Source organism: Gymnoscopelus braueri (genome assembly GCF_963280865.1).
Source record: "Gymnoscopelus braueri genome assembly, chromosome: 21".
In the NCBI taxonomy this organism is placed as follows: domain Eukaryota; kingdom Metazoa; phylum Chordata; class Actinopteri; order Myctophiformes; family Myctophidae; genus Gymnoscopelus; species Gymnoscopelus braueri.
Window position 1 is genome coordinate 29,206,490 of NC_137623.1, and position 15,318 is coordinate 29,221,807.

A 15,318-nucleotide genomic window follows, 5' to 3' on the forward strand; every position below is an offset into this window, starting at 1 on the left:
CTTACGTGCTCTAATATTGTAAAGATTTATAGATTAAAATTAGTTAACATTTCTGTCAACTAAAGTTTTCTTGTATCCTACAACACATTTATCGTCGAGGAGCCAGCCAGATAGATGTATAAACAAACCGGGGTGTGATTCCCTGTTACACTATGGATTCCAAATGCAAAACACTTCAGCTCCTCACCGCGGAAGAGAATATGTTGTCATTTATTGAATGCTCGTTTTTACATGTATTTGTATTTAGTAATTTTGGTAGGCGAATATGCACGTAATAGCCAGTGTTGCCTTCATTTTAAGGCTCATATCTTTTGAGCCAGATTTTGTATTTTTTGTGCTCAAATGGCTCTTTGACTTAAAGTTGCTGACCCCTGCCCTTGTGTGTGTGTGTGTGTGTGTGTGATGAACACTGGTGTAGTTGACTGTTCTATCGACAAGTGGAACTTGTGGATGGAAACGGACAGTTAAAGTAAAGGCAAGAATCACGCAACTTGGATCCGCTTTGGGTGTCAATGAGTTACTTTTAATTAAATGTTTAGATCCTGTTATACTGCAATAAGTATTGCAGGATGAGATGCCAAATAAACTGGATTGAAAATGACATACTCCACCACAAAAAACTGTGGTCTAGTACAGTAAAACTTTGACAACTATTTAAATTTAGCTGAATTCTAGCAGGCCCCATTCTACATGAATTCTATTTCTCTTATGTAACAAAATAAAAACATGCCTAACTTCAAACTAACCACTAGATGTCAGTCATTGACTACTGCTAATCATGGAGCTATTGTACTGCTGCTATAGCCTCAATTCATAAGAGGACAATCCAGGGCCATATTGTACTAACAAGGCTATTGCCTACAGAGTAGACCCTACAGTACATTATAGCTTTAAACACGTTATCAGAAACCAATACATTTACATCAAAAGTCTCATAAGAGATGTTTTGTAAGATCAACAAAGCCTTAATTGTAACATTCACCATTCCACAAGGTCAACAGAAATACTGCACTGTTGCAAATGTTCCAATTGAACATTAGAGAAAGGGTTCTAATGTATTCTGCTTCTTTTTAATGACTTGATCAATGAGCAAGTGATCAATATATTATTGACCTCAAGAGACAACTGTTAAAACTAACTTCAAGTCTTTCCTAAGATCTTTGCCACCTTTTGAGACTATTTTTCAGTTTACAATCATAATGATAGTGAGCCAGCTCACTGAGGTAACATGCGCAGTTTACAGTTCTGTTTTGTACTATACTGTACTCTATCTGAACACTACTTCCTTTTTATTTGACCAACATAATTCTCCATTACTGTGCCATGTTCAACACCAGAACTGAAGCAGATCCAAATAAGGCATCCTATGACCTGAAAAAATAAAACTATGACTATATTAGCAAACATTTTACAAAGGCTGATAAAGCAAACATACTGTTCTTTGACAAAACTTGAAGAAAAGAAAAAAACTACAAAAGTCAGTTATTTCCACTATAAAGGGTAGCGTGTTGCTGTCCTCTTCTTGTTTGACAGCCCACTACTCTTCTCCCAAGAGTCCCTTCAAATGGACAGTGGTGTCACCTGGTCTTTTCACAAAGACAAGAAAACGCTGTGGACGTGATGTGGAACTCGGGGCACCTCACATTCTGTTATCTAAGTTGTTCTTTAGGCTGTGACCACGTAGAAGTAAGTATGGCACTCATCCGGGTCCCAACCCACAGGTTGAGGAGCGTTGCCTTAATGTGTCCAAAATTGCAGCAGCTGAATGCGGGGACAGAGTCTTTGTTTAGCTACATGTCCTACATCTCCTCGCATCCTCTGCCTGTGTCCTGAGCCTCGTTAGAAGGCAGCGTGGCCGCCTGCTCCAGCAACTGGGCCAGGTGTACATCTTCAGCCCTCTCTGCTGCTGACAGGCTCTCTGTCTGGGACAGGCTGGAGGGCTGTGAGTCAATGTGGTGCATAGACGATGACCGAGTCCTCGTGAGCCTGCAGGAGGACTGGTTGGGGCTGGTGGTAATCGTTGGGTCATCTTCTGAAAGCAACTCTGTGTCGTCTTGTGAAGCAATAGTAACAACAGGGTCAGGCAGAGCATCAGTCGAGCCCTCCATAAGGGAAGATGGTAAACAACATTCCTTCGCAACTTCACTCCCAGGAGGTTGGTACGGGGGAGGCCCTGTAAGCGGGGAGCCATGGGGGGTGAAGGTAGTCCGACTGTGGATGATGATGGGGTCTGGGGATGGCAGCGGAGCCTCCTCTTCGTCATTCGTGGCATCCAGGTCACCAGGGTTCTTGGAGGGGCTCTGGTCTGGAGAGATGGTGTCGGGCTGGTGGGAGATGATGTGGAGACTCAGGTCAGCTCCAGGCCAACAGGTGCTGGCTGAGGCAGGCTTCCCTCCCGGGGGGTGGACCGGACTCAGCAACACCGGCAGCTCTTGGCCCAGAGGCTTACGAGGCAGCTCCTCTGGTTTCCCTACAGAAACAACAACATACCTTTTTGTTAGAGTGTATCACACTGTTGTCTAGTTGAATGTCCATTTGTTATTACTAGGGCGATGCCCGTTGGGAATGCACACCCATCGGTTATGCAATACCCGTTATACCCGTTGTCAGAGTACCCATTGTACCCGCGCAGTACCCATTATCATAGTACTAGGAGGACAGGCTACGAGTACTATGACATCATATTGATTACATCAGGGATTTCCATGTATGGGCATAAAAAGGACACAGGAAGACAGACAGACAAACAGGCAGACAGATACAGAGATCTAATTATATGGGCATAAAAGGACACAGACAGACAGACAGACAGATGCAGAGATTTGTGGATTTATAAAAGGATTTCTGATTTAACCAACTTCCCACTCAGCACTGCACTCCCTTGGGTCCTCAGCAATATACACAAAATGACTGAAGTCGATCGGCCAGACGGTTCTCGAGATATGCAGGGGAAACCCGGACAGACACGTAAGCCACGCACTTCGACAACCAAATGAGCAAAGTTTTGGAAAAACAAAACACAATTTAGCATGTAGGACAATAGTGTAGAGCACCTGGAGGCGGTATGTCTAGCTTCATCTTGCGTAGCTCTGTCATGGAGGCCTGCAGATGCTCTATGATGACATCATCGTGGTATAGGAAGGTCTGAGCAATTCTCTCCTGCAGGAATTCCCTCAGGTCCTCCAGAGACATCTTCAGAAGGCGCTCTGCACGCATGCACACACACATGCACGCACACACAGACAGAACTTTGTTAGCAAACAAAGTCTGATATGATATGAATATTATGTATGCCTACACACCAAAATAATGACCAGCTGCATCAATAGTAAAACTTAGAAAACCTTTACGAGAAATAGAAAAGGAAGAAACCTCGGCAAGGATGTAGGCCTACACGTTTTTCAGTTTTAGATTGAAGTCTCTCCTGTACATACGTTAACAGTGTGAAGTGTTTTATCTCATAGTGTCTCTGAACCACAACCTAAGGCAACCGTCTCGTGTGCGCCAACAAATTTTTTTCCCCAGATTCTCCTTACTCTTGTGTACTTTGAGGGTCGTGTAGGCCATCGCGGTGAGGAGTCTGTCTCCCTCCAGGATAAAGATATCCCACAGGCGAAGGGTCAGGGTGAATGGGGTCTACGATGACACACACATACGCACACACACACGCACACACACACACACACACACACACACACACACGCACACGCACACGCACACGCACACGCACAGGCATAAAAGTATCAACACAAACATTGTTACGGTCTCAACCCTCGTCTCCATTTCTGGCTACCGGTAGTTCATTCGGACTTGTCAATGCCAGCGGTTTCCCATCTCCCATCCCCTGGTCTCTTGCTTCCTGCTGCATGTAGCTGGAGTCAGGGGGTTTGTGTGGTGCTTCTCCCCAGACCACAGGAACCCACAGATCCCCATCCGGGGACTGGGAAGTGCTGACAACAGCCTTGCCCCTGCCAGACCACCAGCACCACAGGATTGTGGGCATGCACAGCGAAGGCTAATAGTAGTTTAGCCTAAAAACTGTTAATGTAGATCAAATATCACCAGGCACCGTTATTATTTTTATTTTTCTGTTTTAATCACACAAAAGATATCGGGTTTTAAATGTGTTGATTGTTGTTTCGATCCATCGTTTGAGCTCCAATGCAGTTGAATGCGGCGAATGCACAGCAAAGACTGGAGTGTTAATTTATAGGTGGTCTAAGTGATATTTATTGGTTAAAACAAAATAATTTTGAGTTAAAAAGTTATACAAATGAGTGTTTTTTTCGGTAATAAATATATAAAAATCCCTTACAGTACTACACCTTTAACTCTATTTTTATACTTTCAGAGATAAATTAAGCAGATTGTACAGTGTGGATAGAGGAGGAGGAATCTGTGATTTGAAGTAGGTATCTCACCCTGTCAATGAAACACTGAAGGAACCATTTGGTGCTGTAAATCCCTGTGGACATCTGCTCTCTGTCCTGGAGAGGGATGGAGAGAGAGCGATCGAGAGACATGCAGGAGTGATGACCGAAGGGGAGACAGAACGGAGATGGGTAGGTTAATGGAGGGACAGAAATAGAATGACAGAGATAGAGAAAGACCAAGGGAGATAGTGGGTGATATTGAGAGGGAGATGAGAGAGAGGGAGAGAAAGAAAAACGTAACATAGGGATACAAAGAAAGAGTCAGTGTACTTGCCATAAAATGCCATACTCTAAATTATGCACATTAAATGCACATTAAGGTTATCAGACATTAGCATACAGCACACTTCTGTTTTCTCATTTCATAAAGTGCTGTTATGAAATGATGAACATGTTGCATTACTCAAGCGAAGGCCTGTGATCTCACCAGATGTTTCTTCAGTTTGGGGATGAGTTTGGAAGTAATCTGATCATGATGTGTCTGGAATCGCTGCAGTTTAGGGAACCCGGGAACAAAGAGCCCTTCAGGGGAGCGAGGAACACGCATAGTCAGTCGTGTGAATGTTTTGTCGTGTATGTCATGTACGGTCGTGTGCTACTTGCTACCATCTACTATACAGTCTGATCTGAGATGGTTATTGGTTATCGCCCTGACTTTGCATGTGTAGTGTCTGCTGGATTCTCTTTGCAAAAGAAATTCAAATGCAAGTTCATATACAAGAACTTGGTGTAAGTCAAGACATACAGTATGCACACAGAAACAAAATACATGGAAAAATTAACAAGACACATTAAAACAGGTATTATTCTACTACTGCTACTATTATAAAGACAAATGTTTGTATATAAGTAGTATTATTAGTAATGCAATTATTATTAACCTATTTAAAGCCGCCACGTGCCAATCGCGTAGATCTACGCGAACCGCCGGTTCGCGTTGATTTCACCAAAAGTGTACTTTCGGAATTTTTTGATCTACTTCCGTTTCCGGTAGCACCACCGGAAACGGAATTATTTGGGATCCGGTTTTGCCGATCCCGTCGGCCCTCGTTCTAATGACGAAACTGAAACTCTCCTCGCATATCACTGTTTAACGTAAACCGTTCTAACTACAACATGGATGCCCCGTTTGACACGTGGTCTTCACTGGTAGAAGCAGTGAGATGTCCGCGATGTTTACAAACAGTGCACAGCTCAATCTTAAGGATTTTAACAAGGTCTATGGCGACGTGAAAAAAACAAAAAAACAACAATAACACGTTGGCACTGGTGAGTACATTATGAGATTAACGTCTGGCATGGAATGTGTTAATAATAAAATAGTATTCTTTTTCTGCAGTCGTGGTCGTCCTCACCGTGCATGGCGTGTCTCTGATCGGTCAGCAGCTGTGACAGAGCCCAGAAGGCATCTTCCTCATTCATGTACATCAGCAACAGTGCAGCAATCTGACTCATTCCCTGGCAGTAACTCACCTCCTGCAGGTCATAATGTTAATACTACTACTGGAAATGAACAGACAGCGACACACCGCTAATACTATTATATTTATACACAACACATTCTGAAGACAAAGTCCAGTTCTGTGCTACATCTACTGTATTTCCTACAAGGATTCTGGGATATCTGTTAGCTGTTATTTTGGACAATAAACTCACCGTGTTGTAGACCGAGTATGCAGACAGAACATGGAACAGAGCTTGCTGCCTGTGTGGATAGCGGAGGAGAGGAGGGGAGAGATTAGTGAATAGCAGGTTTTCATGGGGAATATGCAATCCATGTATTCATTCATACATAATATATAGTGTATATGCAAGCTACTGTATAGGTATTTATAGTTGTTGGACTGACCACACAAAAAGTCCTACTATTAACCCATTAAGACCTGGAACTGTGTCATTTTTAGATTTGAGCTAAAAAGCATTATTTTACACTTTGGGCTATTCAAAAATAGCAGCTCTACAAGCTCATAGCGCGGCACCGAGTGCCGCGCTATGAGCTTGTAGATCTGCTATTTTTGAAAAATCGTGAAAATGTGTGCAAATCTTTGAATATATATATTTTGAAAGCGAACATTTTTAACTCAAATCTTTGCTTCTGGGGGTCCCTGGAACAACATATTTTGATGGGGGTCCACTGCCAAATACATATAATTTTGGGGGTCCTTGACATGAAAAAGATTGAGCACCACTTATATAGAAACATACGTTTTTCAGAATACTGTTGAGATTTAGGAGACATGTAGAATCGGCTTCAGGTCTCAATGGGTTAATATAATCCAAATGAATCTTACAAAACACTAAAAGATAAGATAAACCATTATTGATCCCCAGAGGGGAATTCAGCAATAACAATTAAACACATTAGAGGTACAAATAAGAGTAAGACTCAAGAACCATCCAAGTTAAGATAAAATAAGATAGAATACTGAGCAGAAATAGATGGTCTTAGATATCTGCACTGGTCTCTGAATGAGTGAACATATGTACAGTCTATCAATAATGTACAGTGAACATGATTTATGAATGAATATACTGTACATCTAGATGTTCTGTATAGTACGTTCTGTACATATATGTACAGACTATCAACAATGAATATAAGAATGCATTATGTGTACAGTCTATCACAACAGTGAATGTTAGAATGAATATATACAGTCTCTGTCAAAAAGACCTTCAACAGTAAGTCACACCAGCCAACCGTGTTTCACGCCATAGCACATACTGTAACAGCAGCGACCATGCATTCTCTTGCTATGAACGGGCTGCCTTTTTGCAGGGTCGCTGCTCGCTGTAAAATATTGAAGCATTTTGTTGCAACAAGGCTGCTGTCCCAGACTTTCCACTGCAGGCCTCTGTGGTCTATTAGGCTGTCAGTGACATCACTCTGCTACTGGCTCCACTTCCAAACAAGCAGGGCTTGCTTCTCTCTCTCTCTCTCTCTCTCTCTCTCTCTCTCTCTCCCCCCCCCCCCACCCCAACTCCCTGCCTCCTCAGTCTGAGTTCAAGCTGAGGTTGCAAAATCAAATTCCCTGCATTAAAAAAAAGTGGAACAGTTTGCACTCTAAACTTGCACTACAAACTGCCACACACTAAGTCTGAAATCGCCAAACAACTCAAAAATACAAAATATAACAACACTGAGTCACACAAAACTCTATTTCCAAATGGGCGGAATTTAATTGTATTATTCATTTTATTTAACCTGTATTTAAAACAGCACTATGTAACTTTCCTCTTCTACCCTGGATTTGAACCCAGTTTCCTGCGCAAGCGCTGACATTTTTACCATTGAGCTAATAGATGGGTAAATTGAATCTTTACCATCAGGTCAAAATTGGTGTCAGATCCTGTGTTTAGGTGAGACATGACCTTTGACCCGATCTAAATGTCTCAATAGAAGAGCAGGGAGACAAAATCTAACCACCCAAATTGTATAAGTTATCTTGCATTAACGTACTCTACCATACAGATTGGATTTTTTTTTTTTTATTCATTAAAAAGAAGTTACATAACAAGGCTTTAACCAGGAGAGAGTCGCTGATGGATTTCAAATTTGTTTTGCAAGAGTGAGCTGGCCATGGTAGGCAGCAACGCCAAGTCAACACAAAAGTCTCCGACAGACAAACATGCAACGAACGTGGCATCAAATCAATTTGATCATAAATACAAAACATGGAATAAGGTAATGTAGGTAGATAGGTATGGTAGGTATTTACTGTTGAATAAGTATCCAAGATGTTAAAACCTGAATTGAGGCATGTTCTGTAGGTCTAAAGTCTAGATGAAATGGAAAAAACCTGTGGATCCTTTCTAATCCCATGTCATATAGACAGATTTTGTGTTTACAAACATTGAGACTTGGCACACGCAGGTGCCGGTTTCATGTAATCAATTCCCAACCGATCCCCAAACCTGTTGTTTTGGGGAGCGTTGGTTTCTGTTCATTCAAACTCCTCTTGTGTTGGCTGGCGAGACGCTCCTAGCGAGACATATATACTTCACCCCGTTACGGTGTTGCACGCCAAGAACAGCTGACATACAAGCTCACATCGCAGAGCGACGCGACCGGTGTGAGCTTGGAGGTCTGCTATTCTCGGCTGTTCTCTGCGCGGAGAGAACAGCTTCGGAGCATAAATTAGGTTTGAGGGGATACAGCTGTGCAATCAAGAAGGCTCTGGTGCCGTGATCATAGAGCGATCTCTGCGACTGGAGGTGGGGTTTGGAGGACAAATGCTTTGAAAATCGCTATAATTGTTTACACACACAACATAAACATATATATATTTCAAGTCGCGAGAGATCACAGTAAACATCCATCCGAAACATTCCTCCTCCACACTGGGAGGAAAACAGAATCTGAAAGTTTGATGGGATGCATTTTTTTACACTGTGACCACTTTTACTTTACATTTGCGTCTATTGTGCAGCTATTTATGCAAAACATGCATAACTCATTATTATTATATCAAAATCCAATCCTGTTTTTTCAGAAATAAGTGATTCTGATTGTGATATTGGAAACTGGTGCTTACTTCACTCCAAATCGATCCATGAACATGATATGGTTTCTGAAGGTCCTGTTGATATCCAGGTCTATCTGTTTGATCTCAGACGAGTACAGCCGCGCCTGCTCCTTCATTCTCTGTGGAAAGAAGGAAAGCAAGTGTCACGATTACGATTAAGACACATATTATACACGATTACAGTGAACAGAGAACAACTGTGAGCCTCGCTGCATGTTTCACATCTCTATTACATCCCAGTTGGTTTGAGCTCTCCTCACTGACCCCTAATCCGGGAACACATCTGGGTCATTTTTAGATTTTTAGCTATAACCATTATTTTATACTTTGACTTTTCAAAAATAGCAGATATACAAGCTCATAGCGCGGCAAATCTTTGAATATATATTTTCTAAGGCGAACGTTTTGAAAATATAAAAATATTTTGTTCCAGGGACCTCCAGAAGCAAAGATTTGAGTCACAAATGTTTGCTTTAAAAATATATATATTCAAAGATTTGCACACATTTTCAAGTTTTTTAAAACATTTGCAGATATACAAGCTCATAGCGCGGCACATGAGCTTGTATATCTGCTATCTTTGAATTAGGGGTGGGACGATATGGGTATCTCACGATACGATATTTGTGGCGATATTAGGCCCTAGATAACGATAATATCACGATATTCGATATTGCGATATATTGCGATATCACGATATATTGCATGAAATTTCACCAACGATATATCACGATAGTCCTTGTATTCAATTCATAAACACTTAAAATAGCACCAAACAGTTCAAAATCATCATTACACAAATACAGATTCGGAAAAACAACGTATCACAAATTTTTTTTTTTTTATATCGATTTTTTTCCCGGCAGTATATCGATTATTTATCGCGGGAGAAAGTATCGCGATATATCGCGATATCGATATATCGTCCCACCCCTTCTTTGAATAGCCAGAGTATAAAATATGGATAAAGTGGTTACACAGATGCGTATCCCGGTTGTAATGGGCTAATCTGCTTCTCTTTTGCTGAAGACCTCCTCCATCATAGGGATTCATGCTAATCCTAATGTCTGCTGTGATGGCGAGGTTATAAACAGTGGGTATGGTGGCGAGGTTATATATAGTGGGTATAAACACTACAGTGTTTATACCCACTACACTACAGTGTTTATACCCGTTTACACCTGTTGTAACCTATACGTCTTTATACCTTTCAATCCGGGAATGCCTCTCTGGGTCATTTCATGTTTCCTAAGAAATGGTTTATTTAGTGAACGTTGACAATTCTGTCGTCGACTAGTCGACACGTTTTTCAGAAAACTGTTAGGATTTAGAAGGCGTTTGTAGAATTGGCTCTCAATGGGTTAAAGGGTGCCAACCACCTAGGCCAGTGGTTTTTCAACCTTTTTCGCGTCAAGGACCCCCAAATTGACACATAATATAGCCCACGGACCCCCATTTGAAAAGATATGCCAGGGACTCAACCATTTGATTTCTTGGGGGTCCCAATCTACACTGAATCATCATCATTAGTGTTCATTTAACTCTTAGAGTTGGTTCCATTTGTACACTCTCAGAGTTACAGACACATAAGGGTCAATACTTTTGTACTTTTACTCAAGTAATTTTTAATTTTTGACTTTTACTTGTAACAGAGTATTTTTATATTGCAGTATTGGTACTTTTACTTAAGTAAAGAATTTGAGTACTTTTTCCACCACTGACTGTAAGAGCAACATGGCCAACATGGTCAATAAGTAAGTTGTCATCACTACCTCGTATTTGCCTTCATTCTGCTTCTTAACTCTCTCCACGTCCAGCATCAGAGACCATGCTTGACCACGCAGCTGTAGGGGAATGCCTTTATATACCCTCTTTACCATCTGACAAGAGAGGATGAGAGGGAAAAAGGAGAGGACAAGAGTGTTGAGCCGAGCCCATACAAGGAGAGGAGAGCTGCCAGAGCATTGTTTAAAGCAGACATAATGAGAGGCTTTAATGGCGTGTGAGTCAGTCTATGGTCCTAAAGAATAGCTGGAAAGAATTTTGCGTTAGTATTCAAACCTACATGGAATTACTATGGGATGGGTGGGGTTTACCAACCTGTCTAATAAGCTGCAAGTCACAGAAAAGTACGTGGAAATTACTTTAATATCCTTTCCTGTGATTATCTACATTTTTTGTCAATCATAATTTTTTCACCCCCAACTTCCCAGCATGCAATCCGGCCAAAATAAACCATGAGACCCATTAGCTGTAGGTGTGGCTCCTACAGTACTTACCCGGTCACTGTTCCTGTATTTCTCCCATTTCTTCACCATCTTCAGCCATTTCTCCACTCTCTCTATCTCCAGCTGCTTCCGCTATGAGGGCGACAGAATCCAAGCTAACGCTTTTGCACAGTAAAATTCTTTAGCATAACTGCTATCCTGGACTGTGTTGTGAAGCCCTATTGTACTGGTACAGAAATAGACAGTAAAATGTAAAGAAAGGCCATAATGTTTCAAAATGTTGGCCAAAATATATGGTCCAAACTATTTCGAACACATTTCTGCACAATTTGTTTGCCATCATGGATGGCTGGATTTTCAACTTGAATCGAATGATCAGTAAGTTGCCCGGAAGTGCTGACTTTTGAGTCAACAAAGTTGAAGGACATGATCATAATTAAAGCACGGTAGAAATGACATAATCAGTGATATTTATCTTCACAACTTGCAGAGTGCACTATAATAACAGCATTGTTTTTTGTTTAATTTCTTTCTTTCTTTCTTTTAGTCATATTTCTGGAAGTAATAATGAAAACACTCAAATGTAGCTGCTTCTGCTCTCCTTCATGGGGCAGCATGACTCCTGGTATTATTTATTACCAAGTGCATTCCAATAGAATGAAGATACACCCTACCTCTGTTCTCACAGAGGTTCAAATTTTATTGTTGTTATTTAAACCAATCAATCAGGAGAACAGGGCTGAGTGAGGGAGGGGTTCTGGTGAGGCAGAGTGACAGTGCCAGGCTAAGAGACATGCCTGAGGATCACATCTCTGAAAGTGGATAGCTAGAGAATGTGATGTTCCAGTCACCCACCCAACCAACTAATCACGCACGCATGCACGCACGGCGCACGCACGCACGCACGCACACAGGCTCGCACGCACTCACACACACACACGCACACGCACACGCACACGCACACGCACACGCACACGCACACGCACACGCACACACTTACCTTCTCTTCATGTGCACTAATGGCAGGCAATTCCTCCTCACTGGGGATGGGAGACAAATACAAAAAGAGAGAAGGACAGGTTGTAGGAGGGCGAGAATATATTGAAACTGACATTTAGAATGTTAACAGAGACAGGGGGATGCAGTGAGACATGTTAACAGAGACAGGGGGATGCAGTGAGACATGTTAACAGAGACAGGGGGATGCAGTGAGACATGTTAACAGAGACAGGGAGGATGCAGTGAGACATGTTAACAGAGACAGGGGGGATACAGTGAGACATGTTAACAGAGACAGGGGGATACAGTGAGACATGTTAACAGAGACAGGGGGGATGCAGTGAGACATGTTAACAGAGACAGGGGGATGCAGTGAGACATGTTAACAGAGACAGGGGGGATACAGTGAGACATGTTAACAGAGACAGGGGGGATACAGTGAGACATGTTAACAGAGACAGGGGGGATACAGTGAGACATGTTAACAGAGACAGGGGGGATGCAGTGAGACATGTTAACAGAGACAGGGAGGATGCAGTGAGACATGTTAACAGAGACAGGGGGATGCAGTGAGACATGTTAACAGAGACAGGGGGATGCAGTGAGACATGTTAACAGAGACAGGGGGATGCAGTGAGACATGTTAACAGAGACAGGGGGATGCAGTGAGACATGTTAACAGAGACAGGGGGGATACAGTGAGACATGTTAACAGAGACAGGGGGATACAGTGAGACATGTTAACAGAGACAGGGGGATACAGTGAGACATGTTAACAGAGACAGGGGGGATGCAGTGAGACATGTTAACAGAGACAGGGGGATGCAGTGAGACATGTTAACAGAGACAGGGGGATGCAGTGAGACATGTTAACAGAGACAGGGGGATGCAGTGAGACATGTTAACAGAGACAGGGGGGATGCAGTGAGACATGTTAACAGAGACAGGGGGATGCAGTGAGACATGTTAACAGAGACAGGGGGGATGCAGTGAGACATGTTAACAGAGACAGGGGGGATGCAGTGAGACATGTTAACAGAGACAGGGGGGATACAGTGAGACATGTTAACAGAGACAGGGGGGATACAGTGAGACATGTTAACAGAGACAGGGGGGATACAGTGAGACATGTTAACAGAGACAGGGGGATGCAGTGAGACATGTTAACAGAGACAGGGGGGATACAGTGAGACATGTTAACAGAGACAGGGGGATGCAGTGAGACATGTTAACAGAGACAGGGGGGATGCAGTGAGACATGTTAACAGAGACAGGGGGATGCAGTGAGACATGTTAACAGAGACAGGGGGATGCAGTGAGACATGTTAACAGAGACAGGGGGGATGCAGTGAGACATGTTAACAGAGACAGGGGGGATACAGTGAGACATGTTAACAGAGACAGGGGGGATGCAGTGAGACATGTTAACAGAGACAGGGGGGATGCAGTGAGACATGTTAACAGAGACAGGGGGATGCAGTGAGACATGTTAACAGAGACAGGGGGGATACAGTGAGACATGTTAACAGAGACAGGGGGGAGGCAGTGAGACATGTGGAAGAGACTCACTGCATGAAGCCGAAGCGGTCTGTGGCTCTGTAGATGCTGTAGTCAGCATCCTCCCACGGGTCAATGTCCACCCCCTCCTGTCTGCCCTGGAAATACGCACACGCACGCACGCACACGCACACACACACACACACACACACACACACACACACACACACACACACACACACACGTATGAATACACGTGCACGCATGCATATAGCCATAGAAGGTAGAGAATACACAAAGGCACATGCAAAGTAAAATCCAGTGTTAAATGAACTTGAGAGGGGCTCATTTAAGATGGTCAGAAGGGCCCTATATGGGATTAACTGCTCAGGGTCCTAACAGCCTCAAGAATCGCCTCTGCTCACAAAAGGTGGAATATTTAGTTTTGCTGTTCTTTCTGGTTGCCCATGACCTTCACCTGAACAGGGGGTGGGAAAACGTTTTGGCATGAGATTTCAGTTCCTTCTTTCTTATCCTCAGTTCACTCATGGCTCAAAAGTGTCTTTCCAAGTTCCTGTTCTTTGCCACCGCTGTGCATTTGTTGCAGGTGAGACGACAGAACTTGACGTAGTGTCATGCGTTTCATGTATGGTTATGGTATACCCACTGAGGCTGAGATTTCAGTTCCTTCTTTCTCTCTCCTTTCCAAGTTCCCATTTTTCGCCCTCGCTGCGTAGCTGCTGCTGCTGATGAGGCAAATACATTTCCCATTCGACATAACAGAAAATAACACTCATGGCATCTGTTCTCAAACTCATTCTACTGATGTGTTTGTTGTCTAATTAGCTGTGGTTGAAAAGTAGTAGTAGCTTTGTGCTAAACCACTGATATGCTGCCAGATATCTTATGTACGAAGTTGATATTATGGCCTGAGTGTAGTGCTGGAGAAAAGGTCATGGGGTGTCTCAAAAGATTAAGGTTCATCCACCCGGGAGTGCTTTGCAAGTTTCATAGCAATCTGCTCATTACATCTTGAACGATCGTATGTGAGGTGAGGTGGAGTCTCAGGCCCAGGGGCCCATGGACTCGACTCAGGTTTTCTAAGTTCATCACAGCGGACCCTGTGTGTATAGTAAAAGTAATAAATAGAACAGAAATAATTGAGAGTTGCAGCCCTAGTGAGGAGCTTCACCCGGAGGACATACAGTAGCAGTGTTGATTTTGACAGCAAATTTAGTTTTAGTTTTAGTCATAGTCTTCTGAATACAGTTCCATTTCGTTTTAGTCATATTTTAGTCACCTGAAATGTTTTAGTTTTTGTCTAGTTTTAGTCGACTAAATCTACAGTTGATTTAGTCGACTAAAATTTATTTTGGCGGTGCCTTGATGGCGTCGTAATGGCTGATTTTACACTTGGTTGCATGCTGAAAATAGCCGATCTACAAGCTAACAACGTGTCGCAGCGCAACGCGATGTGAGCTTGTAGATCTGCTATTTTCAGAGCGCAACACACAAGTGCAACCAAACATAAAATGACTTGTCTTTTAGTTCTACTGGATCTCTTCTCCACTAGTCCCTCACTTTTAACATTTTAGACTTGTTTTTATTTGTTGACGAAATTGTCAATATTTAGTA

The 15,318-nt window shown here is 42.7% G+C and overlaps 1 protein-coding gene across 1 annotated transcript; it reads right to left on the minus strand.

Moving 5' to 3' along the window:
- Window positions 1-347: 347 nt before the first annotated feature.
- LOC308077102 (USP6 N-terminal-like protein) lies at window positions 348-13,868 on the minus strand. The gene is made up of 12 exons (XM_080417655.1): window positions 13,756-13,868; window positions 12,188-12,227; window positions 11,239-11,319; window positions 10,732-10,839; window positions 8,969-9,078; window positions 6,090-6,138; window positions 5,789-5,909; window positions 4,861-4,955; window positions 4,422-4,487; window positions 3,537-3,636; window positions 3,054-3,206; window positions 348-2,470 (listed from the first exon to the last, which is right to left on the minus strand). The coding sequence occupies exons 1-12, from the start codon at window positions 13,758-13,760 to the stop codon at window positions 1,800-1,802; spliced, it is 1,599 nt and encodes a 532-aa protein (XP_080273781.1). The 5' UTR covers window positions 13,761-13,868; the 3' UTR covers window positions 348-1,799.
- Window positions 13,869-15,318: the final 1,450 nt, after the last annotated feature.